Source organism: Lithobates pipiens, unplaced genomic scaffold, assembly GCF_037356315.1.
Source record: "Lithobates pipiens isolate NorthernLeopardFrog02 unplaced genomic scaffold, aLitPip1_a1.2 Scaffold_22, whole genome shotgun sequence".
NCBI classification, from domain to species: Eukaryota; Metazoa; Chordata; class Amphibia; order Anura; family Ranidae; genus Lithobates; species Lithobates pipiens.
The window spans coordinates 316263342-316277616 of record NW_027507784.1 but is presented as its reverse complement, the minus strand read 5'-3'; the positions used below and the strand labels follow the sequence as shown (position 1 = coordinate 316277616).

The 14275-nt window shown below is 43.1% G+C and overlaps 1 protein-coding gene across 3 annotated transcripts in view; it reads right to left on the bottom strand.

Moving 5' to 3' along the window:
- The window catches only part of CACNA1H (calcium voltage-gated channel subunit alpha1 H), a 364555-nt gene that overhangs the window by 206496 nt on the left and 143784 nt on the right, over positions 1-14275 (bottom strand). For all 3 annotated transcript variants that reach the window (XM_077449411.1, XM_077449413.1, XM_077449412.1), the window contains exon 7: positions 13408-14197. In XM_077449411.1, the coding sequence (XP_077305537.1) occupies positions 13408-14197 (790 nt within the window). The remainder of the gene's footprint in view (positions 1-13407; positions 14198-14275) is intronic.

The window sequence follows — 14275 nt, the reverse complement described above, 5'->3', positions numbered from 1 at the left end:
ATGTAAATCTTTCTAGGTATCATGTTATGTTACATAACCTCATTCATGAGTATGATGACAAAAAATAATTCCGGGACCCACAGTATTTTCTATCAATGCGTTTCATGAACAACGTTCACTTTTTCAGCAGACGATTAATGATGCATGTAGGTCTGGATAAGTCTTAAAGTATAATTAAAGGCAACACTTTTTTTTTAGGTTTCGGATAGAGTAGAGATAGATTAGAACATCTGTCCATTATTATTGCTATCTGTGTCCCCGTTAGTGAGATTCCCCCTCTTTATTTGTCCTATTTATTATTATCATTGAAAATGAAAGTACAAGAAAACCCCCAAATTTTGGGTTGTCCCCAGAAAAGTAATAGAGGGGAAATGTTCCAATGGGGACACTAGTTCTGGTGACCTGGGGATTCCCAAGAGATTCCCTCAATTTTCAGGGATTTCCTCTCACTTCTTGTTTGGCTATGAGACAGGAAATGAAGGAAAATCTCTGCCAGGGGACACGGCGAAAATAAATCTGACAGGGGCTACTACCCTCCTCCCTTTGTTGTTCACACATCAAAACAGTCCATGGGGGCAGTAACTGGGCAAAAAGGAGAAAAAGAACCCACAGAGGATGATACGGGCAGGTGGAACTGTAGGCAGAGGCAGTCTGTACTCCCCACTGCAGGTGGCGCTCGACTGATGTGGCAATGCAGAAAAGGAAGGAAGTTGTCCAATTGGACGCTGGTGCCCCATGCAACTCCAGTGGCCATTTTGGATCAGGCAAAGTCTATTTAAAACTTTAGCTTCAGGGTTTGGTGCATTTTATGCGAGTGGCTAGCATAGCGACAGGTTCCCTGCCTGGCAGGGACAGAACTTAGAGGTAGGATAAGGTTCCAGAGGAGTAGGGATGGTGCAGTGACTACATCTACCTCTCTTTAGGAAGCCTCCCCTTCCCTTTGGGTGTGCACTGGCCATGCCACATTCAGCTCCTCATTGCACGGGGTGTCAGCATTTACAGGTCTTCAGAATGCTTTTATCGTGCGTAAGTGGCCCGGAAGGGTGTGCCTACCCGCCAGGCATGAGTAAGCTGTGTTGAACCTTTCTACAATAACACTTTATTGCCTAAATTGGAATTTGTATGTTTACTACTCTCCACACCAAGCTGCACCTTGCTCACAGACCCATTGCTCTTAAACAGAATCCCTGAAACGTCCTCTCTCCAGGAGATGCGTCTACCTGTGAGAAGATCTGGTGGATATGATTAGATGAATTCAGATCACCATAATACCACCATTTTAGGCGAGCCCTTTGACAATGCCTTAATCTGCTTTTTTTCTCCACAAGCAGACATGTTTATGATGATCTCATTAGTGTGCTGCTGTTCCCTTTATATCCAATCACAGACAGAGGTAGGTCTTTTTGTTACATCCTTATTTGTTATATTTGGCAGACAATGCTGCACTGGAGCCTCAAATATTGCTACACATTCTGTACTAATGTGACAAGGCGCCTCCTCCATACATACTGTATAGCTAGTGAGTGTAGTCACCCTAGTATAGCACCCTACTAGTGTAGAGTAAGCTGCCAGGTAAATTTAGTTGGCTCCACTGTAATCAGAGGAGCAGGGAGTTGATTAATTAGGGCTGTTCAGTGTTTCACAGACTGCTGCTCTGTTACTTCTCTCTGTGTTCTAGAGCATTCTAGAAGTATAGTGGGAGAAAGAATACTTATGCAACTCGAGCCAGTTCCTGGGAAGGTATGCCCAGAAGGTGGTGAGAGAGGTCATAAATAGTCTAAGGACTGAGCAGCAACAGTGTTTCTGGGTCCAGTCTTGCTGAAGGGGTCCCCTGTGCAGTAGTGGCAACTGGTGCTCAAAAATTTTGGGGGGGTGCAATCAAACTGAAAAATTCTGAAAAAAACCCCCATCAATTGCAGCCTCACTATACCATCAAACGCAGCCACTGTGCCATCAAATGTAGCCACTGTGCCCATCAATTGCCGCCACTTTGCCATAAAACGCAGCCACTGTGCCCATCAATTGCAGCCACTGTGCCCATCAATTGCCGCCACTATACCATCAAACACAGCCACTGTGCCCATCAATTGCCGCCACTTTGCCATAAAACGCAAACACTGTGCCCATCAATTGCTGCCACTGTGCCATCAAATGCAGCCACTGTGCCCATCAATTGCCGCCACTGTACCATCAGACACAGTCACTGTGCCATCAAACGCAGCCACTGTGCTATCAAAAACAGCCACCTTTCCCATCAATTTCCACCACTGTACCATCAAACACAGCCACTGTGCCATCAAATGCAGGCACTGTGCCTATCAATTGCCGCCACTGTGCCATAAAACACAGCCACTGTGCCATCAAACGCAGCCACTTTTCCCATCAATTGCTGTCACTGTGTAGAGGGGGTGGCAGGAGAGAGGGGACGGCGCCCGTGCGCCCTTATGGATGCACAGCCACTGCTGTGCAGCCTGTGGCAGCTTTCTGGAAAGATCCGTAGGAAGACATTGAAATTCCAGCTAGGCTTAGCTTGGGGGGCCTATTCACAATCTGAAATCCAAAGATTAAATTGGGTCCGAAGAAGCTCACTGGAAGCTACAAGGAAGTTGGTGGGAAAGAGTACAACTGTTCTGTGGTAGTCTTCTCACTGGGAAGAGCCTGGTGTATATTGGCAGGAGACAACCCATGATCCTGTGGCTGAGTAGCAACCCCATTGCTGAGGAATTAGTGACTGTGTGTAGCTTTAAAACTTTGGAAGGAGTACAGCTCACTGGCACCACAGAAAATCCTGTGGGACATTTAGCAGTTGTACAATACAGCCAGCAGGTGGTGAAGCGCAGCTAGCAATTTAGAAGTTATCAAGTTATCCAGTTCTGTAGTTTTGGGGTATCCCGTGCTCCCTTTCCCCATCCCAGTTTATCATTCTTAAAAAAAACACAAAAAGAAACCCCTAGACTGTGTAAGAATGCAGGAAATGCTGTGTGCCTGGCTGTGTCTGCTTTAAGTGGGGAAATAGAACTAAAACTTTCAGCTGCTCTTTAGGGGTTGCACTACACTAGGACAGGAAGTGCGCTACTGGCAGGGTCTTCAAGTGAAATTAAAGTAAAAAAAAAAGAAAACGAATGAATGACTCCACATGAGAATTACATATTCTTTACAATAGGACAGTACACAAACGCACACACACACTCATATATATATATATATATATATATATATATATATATATATATATATATATATATATATATATATATATATATATATATACATATACTGTGTATATATATATATATATATATATATATATATATATATATATCAATTTACTTGGCTGTCAGCTTTGATCATCACAATTTACCTGCTTCTAGCACTTGCAGATACAAAACAGAAATGCTAATTTTGTATATGTACATCATTTTGACTTGACCTGTCCCTGCCGTGATCAATGTGGACTGACAGCTGTTGATCTGCTAACTGCCCGAGGGCCACAGATTCAAAGTTAGGAACCACTAGAGCATGGTGTATATATAGATACTTTGCAGAGCAAGAGACATTAGGCTGAACAGCTGTCACCTAGGAAAAGATAATGATTAGATTATATAGAATCATAACTTTACAATAGACAGACAGCTGTCCGTTCTGGACACATCATGGTGTAATGATATATCTGTTTAGGACAAGCCTAGGGAGTTCAATCATAACGGGTTCCCTTGACAGCTGACATGTTAAAGCCCCCAAAACAAACAATTGGATCACCCAACAGATTGTGGGGGTAGCTGCTATCTTGGAATCTGAGCCTAAAGTTGAGCTTTAAACTGTTTTCCCAATAAAGTATATCTACTACTTTCAGTAATGTATTGAGCACATTAAAGTGGTTGTAAACCCTTACAACCAACTTTGACCTACAGGTAATCCTAGATTAAGGCTTACCTGTAGGTCCAAGAAATATCTCCTAAACCGTGTATTTGCCGAAAGACAGGCACCGCTGTCTACACACTGAGCGCGCCGCAGTCAACGACGATATGCCGCAAGTTGCGGCTCCCGAGCGCATGCACGGGAGTGACGTCATCGCGGCTTCGCCGAATGACAGCGGCGGAGCGTCGAGACCCACCGAGAAGATGGATGCGCCGGACTACAGGAGACAGAGGTGACTTTGCTGGCTCCTGTGTCAGGTAAGTGACACATAATGGACTACTATGCGATGCATAGTAGTCCATTATGCTTTGCCTTTGCAGTGAATGAAAGAGGAAGTAAACCCATCAGGGTTTACTTCCTCTTTAAAACCCCTTTCACACTGAGGCAGTTTTAAGGCGTTTTAGCGATATAAGTAGCGCCTTTAAAGCGCCTGAAAACTGTCTCCCATGCTGAGTGCTGTCACACTGGGGCGGTGCACTTGTGGAGCTTTAGAAAAAGTCCTGCAAGCAGCATCTTTGGGGCAGTTTGGGATTTTGTATACAATGCATACAGTGCTCCCAAAACGGCCCTGTCCATTGCAATCACTGGGCAGCACTTTCAAAGCGCCTGAAAAAAGCTTACTAAGGGCCACAACCCTGGCGCTTTTAACCCCTTCTTCGGCCGCTAACAGGGGTTAAAAGCAGCACTCTAACGGCCGAAAAGCGCAGCTTAAACAGCGCTAAACAAGGCACTAAAACGAGCGGTGCATTAGCGCTAATGCACGGGCGGCCACAGTGTGAAAGGGGTCTTAGGCTTGGTTAACACTGTGGCGGTGCAATAATCCGTGCAAATCCAGTACGGGTTCCCGCATTGCAAACAACTTGCAGTCAGTTCACACTGGCCCATGCGAACCACTGCAGGTGTCAATACAAAGTTAAAGACACCCCCAGATCAGTTCGCATATAGCAGTATGAACTGTCAATTTGGACAGGAATCGAATCACATGGGTATGAACACCCATGCAATCCGATTCTGGCGCGGACCAAAAAAAGAGCACTGCATGACTTTGGTCTGAATGCAATGCAAATTCAGCCTTACAATCTGTATGGCTAAATTCGCATCACACCAACATCGCATGTGATTTGCACAGCAGTGCAGTGCGAATCACATGCGATGTCTGACATTGCAGCAGTGTGAACCCAGCCTTACTGAGCACTATCAGTGCTCACATTTTTTTTTGTTCTTTAATGAAGAATCATTTGTCCTCTCTTTTCTATAAAAGAAAAAATATTCATTAGAATTTGGAATTCTGTTCTAATGCTTTCTTCATATGTGAGATACAAATATGTCAGTGAAGCAAATAAATAATGAATACAGGTATACCTATGGCACTAACATCATGGGGTATTATGTTCTTTTTAGGGAGAGCAAAGCAGAAGCTGCTTGCTTTTAGACTGTTACTCTCTAATTAATTCCCCATATAACAGCACAGGCAGTAATTGAATGTAGGGGCAGGAGTTACTGATTTAGCTAATTAATTTGTGAGTATAAATTTGAGCTTGAACTATTAAGCTCTTTTACCACCAGGCCTTTTTTTCAACAAAGCAGTTAAAGTGGACCGGAATGCAAAGCGTAAATAGTCCTATGTTATAAGGAATGTTAACTGTGTCTAAGCTGTACACTAGAACTCTACCCTTTGCCAGGATCTTCTCCTCAAAAATAACACTTCCTGGTATGTGAATGTGCCTAGGCACTTCTGTGTCTGCAGTCTCACAGCTGTATGCGATCTAAGGCACTGTTGCCTTCGACTGTCAGTCTCTGAGAATTTAGAATGAGATTTGGTCAAGTCATTACTGTGCTGCTCACTGTTCTCCTTGCTGGAAGGGAAGCTGTATCTGAGGACCTGCAGTGCAAGAATCTCCCGTCTTCTGTCTTATTCATTTTTTGGATCTGTACTTTCTCCACCTCTCCTGCTGCTTCTTGATTTATACCCAATCAGATCACCAGTGACCACCAGTGATCATCAGAGATCAGGGGGCCATCTCTGACATATGGAAGCAAAATCCTGCCTTTACCAGGCTGGATGCCTCCACACAGAGAGACAGTGCAGAACAAGGCATGGTATGTCAGTAATGGGGAAAGGATCAGTTGCAGGGAGACCGCAAAGAATGCTGGTCACAGGTCATTTGCCCTCTGCTTCAGTTCCTCTTTAAGGGTAAGTTCACGTTTACAGAAAACTCTGTGAACTTACACGGGCCCCCCTCCTCGCCTCGCCCCCGGTCCCGCTGATCTGGACCGAGGCAATCTCCCATTCTAAGCCCCGGTATATCCATGGCAGGTGCCCCTGAGCTGAATGTCCAAAACGTCTCCCATCAGGAGGGATGTTTTGGAGCATTCTAATTGGTCAGCACCCTCATGTGGATGGCACCAACCAATCAGCAGCCGCATAATTTGTCCTGTCAGCTATGCAGAAGACGCATGGCTGCAGAAAGGATTTCTAAGTCCCAGGCTCCTGGCGCGGATATACAGGGGCTTAGAACCGGAGCTTGCTATGGTACAGGTCAGTGCAACTGAGGTGATCTTAAACATTAAGGTTAGTCTTATATACACATGAAAAGTAACCAGGGCAGGTTGAAGGGTAAATATGAATTGCAAGTATGAAAGGTGGTTAAAACATAAACAGCTTTCTTGGGTACCGTATACATTATGTCTTTTGATCTCTTTTTTTCGTAGATGGTCCTCAATGACTATATGACATATTATGGAAAGTCCTTAACATCTATGTCCTTATGTATGTTTGTACCCTGGTATTTGTCTGAATAAAAAGCTATTTGGCTCAAATCATACACAATAATGCTATGCTTTCCCTTTAAGGCTGACAACCCTCATGCCGGACATCCTGTTATTCAGGAATTGGGGCCATGCGGAGCACTGGGAAATGTTTCCTGAAATGACAAGAGCCTTCGAAATAACACGTTGTGACATCTTGGTGGGGGTGACAAGCAGTTAGGGACACGCCGTACTTACAGCCAACTTCATCACGAAGAGAGGGATGTGCTGTCACTCCCGCCAGTGGAAGGGGAATATCAGAGCTCAGCCTCTGTTTAATGGAGCCGTTTTTCTTCAAATCAGCAAGCGGCTATTTATGTAGCACAAATGTATGCAATTATACTTAAGTGTTTATGTTCCCATGCTATGAACCCATCGCTTGTGATTTGATTCCACTCGGCTGCAGCGCAGGGTAATGAGTAACTCTCGGCTCTGATTATTACTTTTAGCCATTATTGTATAAGGCACATTCGGCCCAGCCAAGTCAAGTGAGAGTATTCAGCTTAATGCTTAATAATCTTCTACTTTAACTGACACTGTGTTGTAAAATTTGCCGGACTAAGTCTAAGGCCAGTCATGGTGTGGCGTGTTTAAAGGACATTTTGCTATGTGCATTATGTGAATTTTTATGCGTGTGCGCATGTGTTAAAGTACAAGTTTGCTGTTGTTATAAGTGGCTGTAGATGTAAAAATAAAATAAAAAGGCTGTTATACCCACCTTCGATTCAAAGTTGTCCCTCGCAGTACCTCTTTTCAGCCACAAGATGTCCTCAGATTCCCAGGTTGAATGGTCCTTCATTCACAATATACTGGTACCGAGAGCACCACTGATGCATAGCTCCCAACTGACCCTGATTTCGAGGGACTGTCCCTGATTTGGAACAAAGTCCCTCTGTCCTTCTTTCCTCCTCAATTGTCTCTGATTTTGGTCCAATCTTTATAGTTGTATATAAAATGCACTTTTTATCTATCAAAAATTGTTTTCCAGCGCTAAACCTTTCATCTGATTTCTAAATTGGTGCATTTGTAAATTCCAAAAATCGATATAAAGGAATAGTAGTGGTAAAAAAGCACATGTGGGTTTAACCAATCTTGTTTTTTTTTGTACAATTCTCCTTTAAGGGGGCGTGGCAAGGGGTGTGTCCTATGCCTGCATACTTTTACTGATAGGTGTCCCTCATTCCCATCTCAAAAAGTTGAGAGGTATGCTGATGTAAGGACCACCAGCCTGGTGAGCAGAGGACCTGTCAGAGTTACTTCACTTGCCTAAAGACTTCAGTAGAGGTATTAAAAAAAAAAACTGAAAAAAAATATGGAGGGGGAACTTCAGGGGGTGGCCTGGGGGAAAATGTAGATCCCGGAGTTGGGCTTTAACTACTTCAGCTCCAGAAGGTTTTACCCACTTCCTGACCAGGCCATTTTTTGCGATACGGCACTGTGTCGCTTTAACTGATGATTGCGCGGCCGTCCAATGCTGTACCCAAATGAAATTAATGTCCTTTTTTTCCCCACAAATAGAGATTTCTTTTGGTGGTATTCGATCGCCTCTGCACTTTTTATTTTTTTGTGCTATAAACAAAAAAAAACCTACAATTTTAAATAAAAAACAATATTTTTTACTTTCTGCTATAAAACATAAAAAAAAAAATTGAAAAAAAATCTAATTTCTTCATAAATTTAGGCCAATATGTATTCAATTGTCTTTCTTTAATTAAAAAATCCCAATAAGTGTATATAGACTGGTTTGCGCAAAAGTTATAGCGTCTACAAAATAGGGGATAGATTAAGCCCTTGTACACGCGGTCGGACATTCTGATGGACAATGTTCGATCGGACCGTGTTGTCGGATAATCCGACAGTGTGTGGGCTCCATCGGACTGTTTCCGTCGGAGTATCAGACGGACCAAGTTTTCCAGCTGGGCTATAAAATTTTCCGACAACATGATCCGATCGGACTTTGTCCGATCATGTGTAGAGAATTCCATTCAGACAAAGTGCCACGCATGCTCAGATCAAATTCCTAGACCAAAGCTATTGGCTACTAGCCTGAACGTAGTCCCATCCTAACGAAATAACGTAATCACGTTAAGTACGATTGGATTTTCTGACAACTTTGTCCGACTGTGTGTATGCAACAGTTTCGGACAAAATCCGTCGGACAAAATCCGACGGATTTGGTTGTCGGAATGTCCGACCGTGTGTACGGGGGCTTACTGAAAGTTTCCCTTTTTAAGTCGTATTTTCAGATTTTTTTTTTGATCAGTTTCAAGACCAACATCAGACTCAGGGTCAAATGGAAGATTTGGGAAATGTTGATGAATGCCCTTTTGATTCACAAGTGAGCATTTTAACAATAATTCCAGTTAAAGGGTAGATTATAGTGTAAAATTATTTTTTTTCTACTTTCTTTTATAAAGCATAGCTCCCAACTGTCCCTGATTTCGAGGGACTTTCCCTGATTTGGAGCAATTTCCCTCTGTCCCTCCTTCCTCCTCATTTGTTCCTCATTTTGGTCGGATCCATAGAGTTGTATATAAAATGTACTTTTTATCTTTCGAAATTTCTGCATTTGTACATTTTAAAAGCCAATATAAAGGAATAGTAGGAAAAGCACTTGTGGGTTTAATTGACTTTTTTTGGTTAATTCTCCTTTAAGGGGGTGTGGCAGGGGGCATGTCCTATGTCTACATATGTTTGTTAGTAGGTGTCCCTCATTCCCATCTCAGAATGTTGGGTGGTATGTATTAGGCCCCTTTCACACTACCGATCTGTTCAGATCCGCCTGTCAGTTTTTCAGGCGGACCTGAACGGATGCTCCATAGAGCTCTATGGAGCGTCGGATGTCATCGGAATGTCCGACCGTGTGTACAAGGGCTTAGGGACTTTTTTATTTTTTTATTGTTTTTACTAGTAATGGTGGCGATCTGTGATTTTTAGTGGGACTGCGACATTGTGGTGGACAAATCTGGCACTAAGTGAAACTTTTTGGGGAACAGTGACAACAATACAGTGATCAGTGCTATAAAACTGATTACTGTATAAATGACACTGGCAGGAAAGGGGTTAACACCCGGGGAGGATCAAAGGGTTAAATGTTTCCTAGGGAGGTGCTTACTAAATGTCTAGGGCAGTGACACTGAAGGGAAAGAGAGATCTGTGATTTAGCTTAGCTGAATCACAAGATCTCTTTTTCCCTTCCTGACAGATTCGCCGTTTGCCTTGTTTACACAGGCAGACGGCTGATCCATCTCTCCTGTGAACAATCGGCGAGTCATGGCAGGCATTGCGGCCACTGGACCCGCTGATTGGCTCCTGCTGTGTCCAATCACAGTGGGAGCAGCACTCCAACGCACGCCCAAAACCACTTGCTCTAAATCACATACCCTCCCACAGTATATATGCGGTAGGCGGTCTGGAACTGGTTAATATATGCTTTTATTTTTATTGTTTTCTTTACATCATTATCACTTTGTATCTCGGTGACAATGGTCAGGAGGACAAGTTGTGGAAACTTGACAGAGGGTCTAATCCTTCCCTATTATATGCCTAAGCTACAAAAAAAAAATGCTCATAATTTACACCAACTGTGTTTTCATTTACAGAAAGTAAGCGAAGAGTATAAATACCCCAAATTATCAATCTTAAACATAAATGTCAACGCATTTAGTCATTTCTGCAAGCTGCAAACTTACAAGTTTAACTACTTGACTTCCGGAAGATTTACCCCCCTTCATGACCAGACCATTTTTTGCTCTTTGGCATAGCGTTACTTTAACTGACAATTGCACAGTCATGCAACGCTGTACAAAAATGCAATTTATATAATTTTTTTCCCCCACAAACAGAGCTTTCTTTTGTTGGTATGTATATCTATTTTTTTTTATTTTTTGTGCTATAAAAGGAAATAAAATCTGACAATTTTGAAAAGAAAAACAAACAACATTTTTTAGTTTCTGCTATAAAACATAAGCAAAAACAATTCTCTTAATAAATTTTGACCAAAGTGACTTTTGGTAAAACAAAATCCCAATAAGTGTATGTTGATTGGTTTGTGTAAAAGATCTAATGTCTACAAACTATGGGATACATAATTGAATTTTTATTTATTTATTTATTTTATACTAGTAATGGAGGCAATCAGCAATTTATAGTGGGACGGCATCTGACTCTAACTGGCACTTTGTGGGAACTACCTAACTGCCACTGACATCCCCAGTGCCATTATTCCAGTAGTCAGTGCTAATAATATGTACTGTCAGTGCTAATGCCACTGGGCAGGAAGGGGTTAACATCAGGGGCGATCAAGGGGTTAAATATGTGTCTAACAAGTGTTTGTGTGTGTGCTGCTTTTACTGGGGATCTATTTTGTTTTCATTCGCTGCTTAGCAGGGAAAGAACAAACAGCTAGATCCCCTGTCACTGAAAACAGCTCTGTGCTGTGTACATTCACAGAGCTGTGTTCGGGGGAAGATCGGAGCTGATCAGCCGGTGCCAGCAGTCATCCATTGGCTGGCATCTGTTGATTGGCCTGTGCTGGACTGGTCCCAGCACAGATGGGTGCGTGTGCACCCCCTACCCGGATATGCAGAATGAATATATTCATTATTTTGTACAGCCGGCCCCACACTGTCGCAGTATATGTACAGTATATGTACAGCCTGCGATCTGCAACTTGTTAAAATACAACTAAAGGCTCCTGTGTGAAAGCCTAAACAAGTACCAAATGAAGTTACTATGTGATCCACAAGTCTTTATAAAATGAACAAAAATCATCCTTTAACTTCCTGACTGAGCCAAATCCTCCTTCATTTGTATCTCACACGCTCCCTCTCCCAGGCACTGCAGCTCACAGTGGGAAGGGTTTCAGCAACGGAGGCTGTGCTGCCAATTCAGGAAGCAGTGGACTAAGTGTGACTATGTGATGATTGGCAAGCTACATCAGTAGTGACAAAGCTGATAGCCATGCCCCCTGCAACATCTTCTCATCCCACTGTAGTTCAAGCAGGGACAACCTATATGAGAGTGACAAATCTACTCTGAATTTAGGAGCAGTACCGAATTGTTGTCACACCAGGAAAGAAGGTTGCATTAGGTGGACTTCACTGGTAGGATCACCAGGCATTTATGGGACATTATAGGTCTACTTTAACGTATAAGTGAATGCAATAAAAAAATTTTGGCGGGAGACAAAGTGGAGAAGCATTTGAACCCCTGTTAGGTTTTATTGCTATGAGTAAGCACTGATCACGGTGCGAAACGCGTCAGTTTTCCCTGTACCCTGTTATTTTCTTGCTGTGGATTATTTAATCTTGATTTGATGTGACCCACGTTGTTTCAATAAAAGACAGGATTTCAAGTCTTTTTCCAGTGTGCAGCTATCCAGAGTTTTGTTCTGCTTGCTTGCTCACGGTGTGTGTAACGGCCAGCACCTGGGGCTCATCAACAGGAGACAGAGCTTCAGCCCTGGAGGGTTACTTCTGAGCAGTGGTTTTTCTTTCTATAGGTTTTATTGCTGTCTGTGTCCCCATTAGGGAGCTTTATCTCTATTTTTCCATGGTGTCCATTATCACAAAAAGTGAAAAAAAATCTTAATTTTTAGTGGTCATTAGAACCGGAATAGAATGGAAATCTTCCAACGGGGATAACTAGTTCTGGTGACTACCAGGGATTTCCCTCAATTGGGAGAGATTTCCTCCCACTTCCTACTGGGGCTATATTACAAGAAGTGAAGGGAAGTCTCCCCAATAAGAGATAGATGACAAAAACAAATCTGCCAGGGATTATAACTCCCCCACCCCCCTCACTTTATCTGAATGTTATTTGTTTTTGCCTACAGTTCTACTTTCATTCCATTAAACAGTTAAGGAGTCTTAGAGAGGGAGGATGGTCAGGGGCACTCTAATCGGTATACAGTACATGATAGAGACACTGGCATTGGGTTAAAGTTACTTTAATGTGAGATTCTGGTAATTTTCCATTAATGTTGAAACACAGAGTTTTCACGGCTGCTACCTAGGGATTGCCAGGGAGCTGTGATGGGAAAGAAAAGCAGTAATAAACAGTTTACATCAGCCTCAATGCAAAGGTACTTGCTAGACAGGATAGCAAGAGGCATGGCATTGATCACTCCATCAACTACTATTCCACTATCAACCTAGCCTGGGTTAGGTTCAACCACTGCAAAACAGTAACCTAGATTAACACCTTCTGGCTGCATTTGTCAATATTTAATTTGTCTGGCCATAAAAACAAAAAGCAAAATTAAAATATATTGTACGTTAAGCATTTTTTTAAATGTAAATGGCATACTTTTTTTTGGATAGAGTGTGAAATTGCTCAGAACCTCTGTCAGGTTTGTGGAGAAAGTTATGGCAAATCCAAAATATTACAGTGTCAGTGGAATAGCAGCAGTGGCGAAGTCTACCAATGGGGACTTCTATTCCAGGGCAGCTGTCTTAAGAGGGGATTTCCCCCACTTTGAAAAAGATTTTCGCTCACTTCCAGTTGTGTTTCTGGGACAGGAAATAAGAGGAAATCACACACCAAAAGGGGCAGACAGGAGGTGTAACCCTTCCCAACACTATCCAAAGCTAAATAAAAAATAGTTTTGGGTATACCATATGGGTACTTCACCAGAATGAAAACAGAAAAGCAAACTTTTAATGAAGTAATTTCTCTTACCCTGCTCTCCAACTAGATGATGCATCTTTCCATAGGAGTCAGTGTTCAAGCTAACTGGGCTGTTGACCAAACTTCCGGGAGTACTGCCACTTCTCTTTCCTTTCGGCAACGTGGTGGGGCTGGTTTTGCTGGCCGGGGAAGGTAGGATGGTAGGGTAGTTCATGTTGGTGTGGTTGAGCCCCACATCCAGTTTGGTGTTGGAGGAGGCATTGGAAGACTTACATGATTTAAGTTGGGGCCCTTCATAGTGGCAATCCGCATGGTAGATGCTATGGACAGACTCACTGTTAGCTGGTGTATTCTGGTTACTGGGGGATGGTGGAAGGAGCATCAGTTGATTTCGTGGCTTTATGATCTTCATTTCTACATCACAGATCTCCGGACTGGACCTGGGGCCCCTGGGGCTCCCATTGCTTATGTGATAATGGTGGTGGTGGTGGTGATGGTGGTGATGGATCAAATGATGGATGGAGGTGATTCGCCGCTTGCACTTGCGGCCCCGACCTTGTCCGTTCATGACACTATTAGGGTTGACCTTTTTCCTCCTCTTGTTCTGCCAGTTATTATATAGGCGCAGCGTCCTTCGTTTCACCTTCCTGAAGATATGGCAGATGTACTTTAGCAGCTCCTCATAGCAGCTACCCGGCTCGGAGAAGCTTGCGATTGTGCTGTCGTTGGAGAGGTATCGGGCCCGCTGCTCCTGCATGAGCTGATTTTCGCGCTGCTTCGTTTCGGAAAACTGTGTTGCTATGACAACCAGGCACAAGTTTATCATGAAGAAAGACCCCACCTGATGGAACAAAAAATGGACAATAATACATTTGTTAAACTGAAATCAATACAGCAATAGTAGTAGGGCTAGATACCA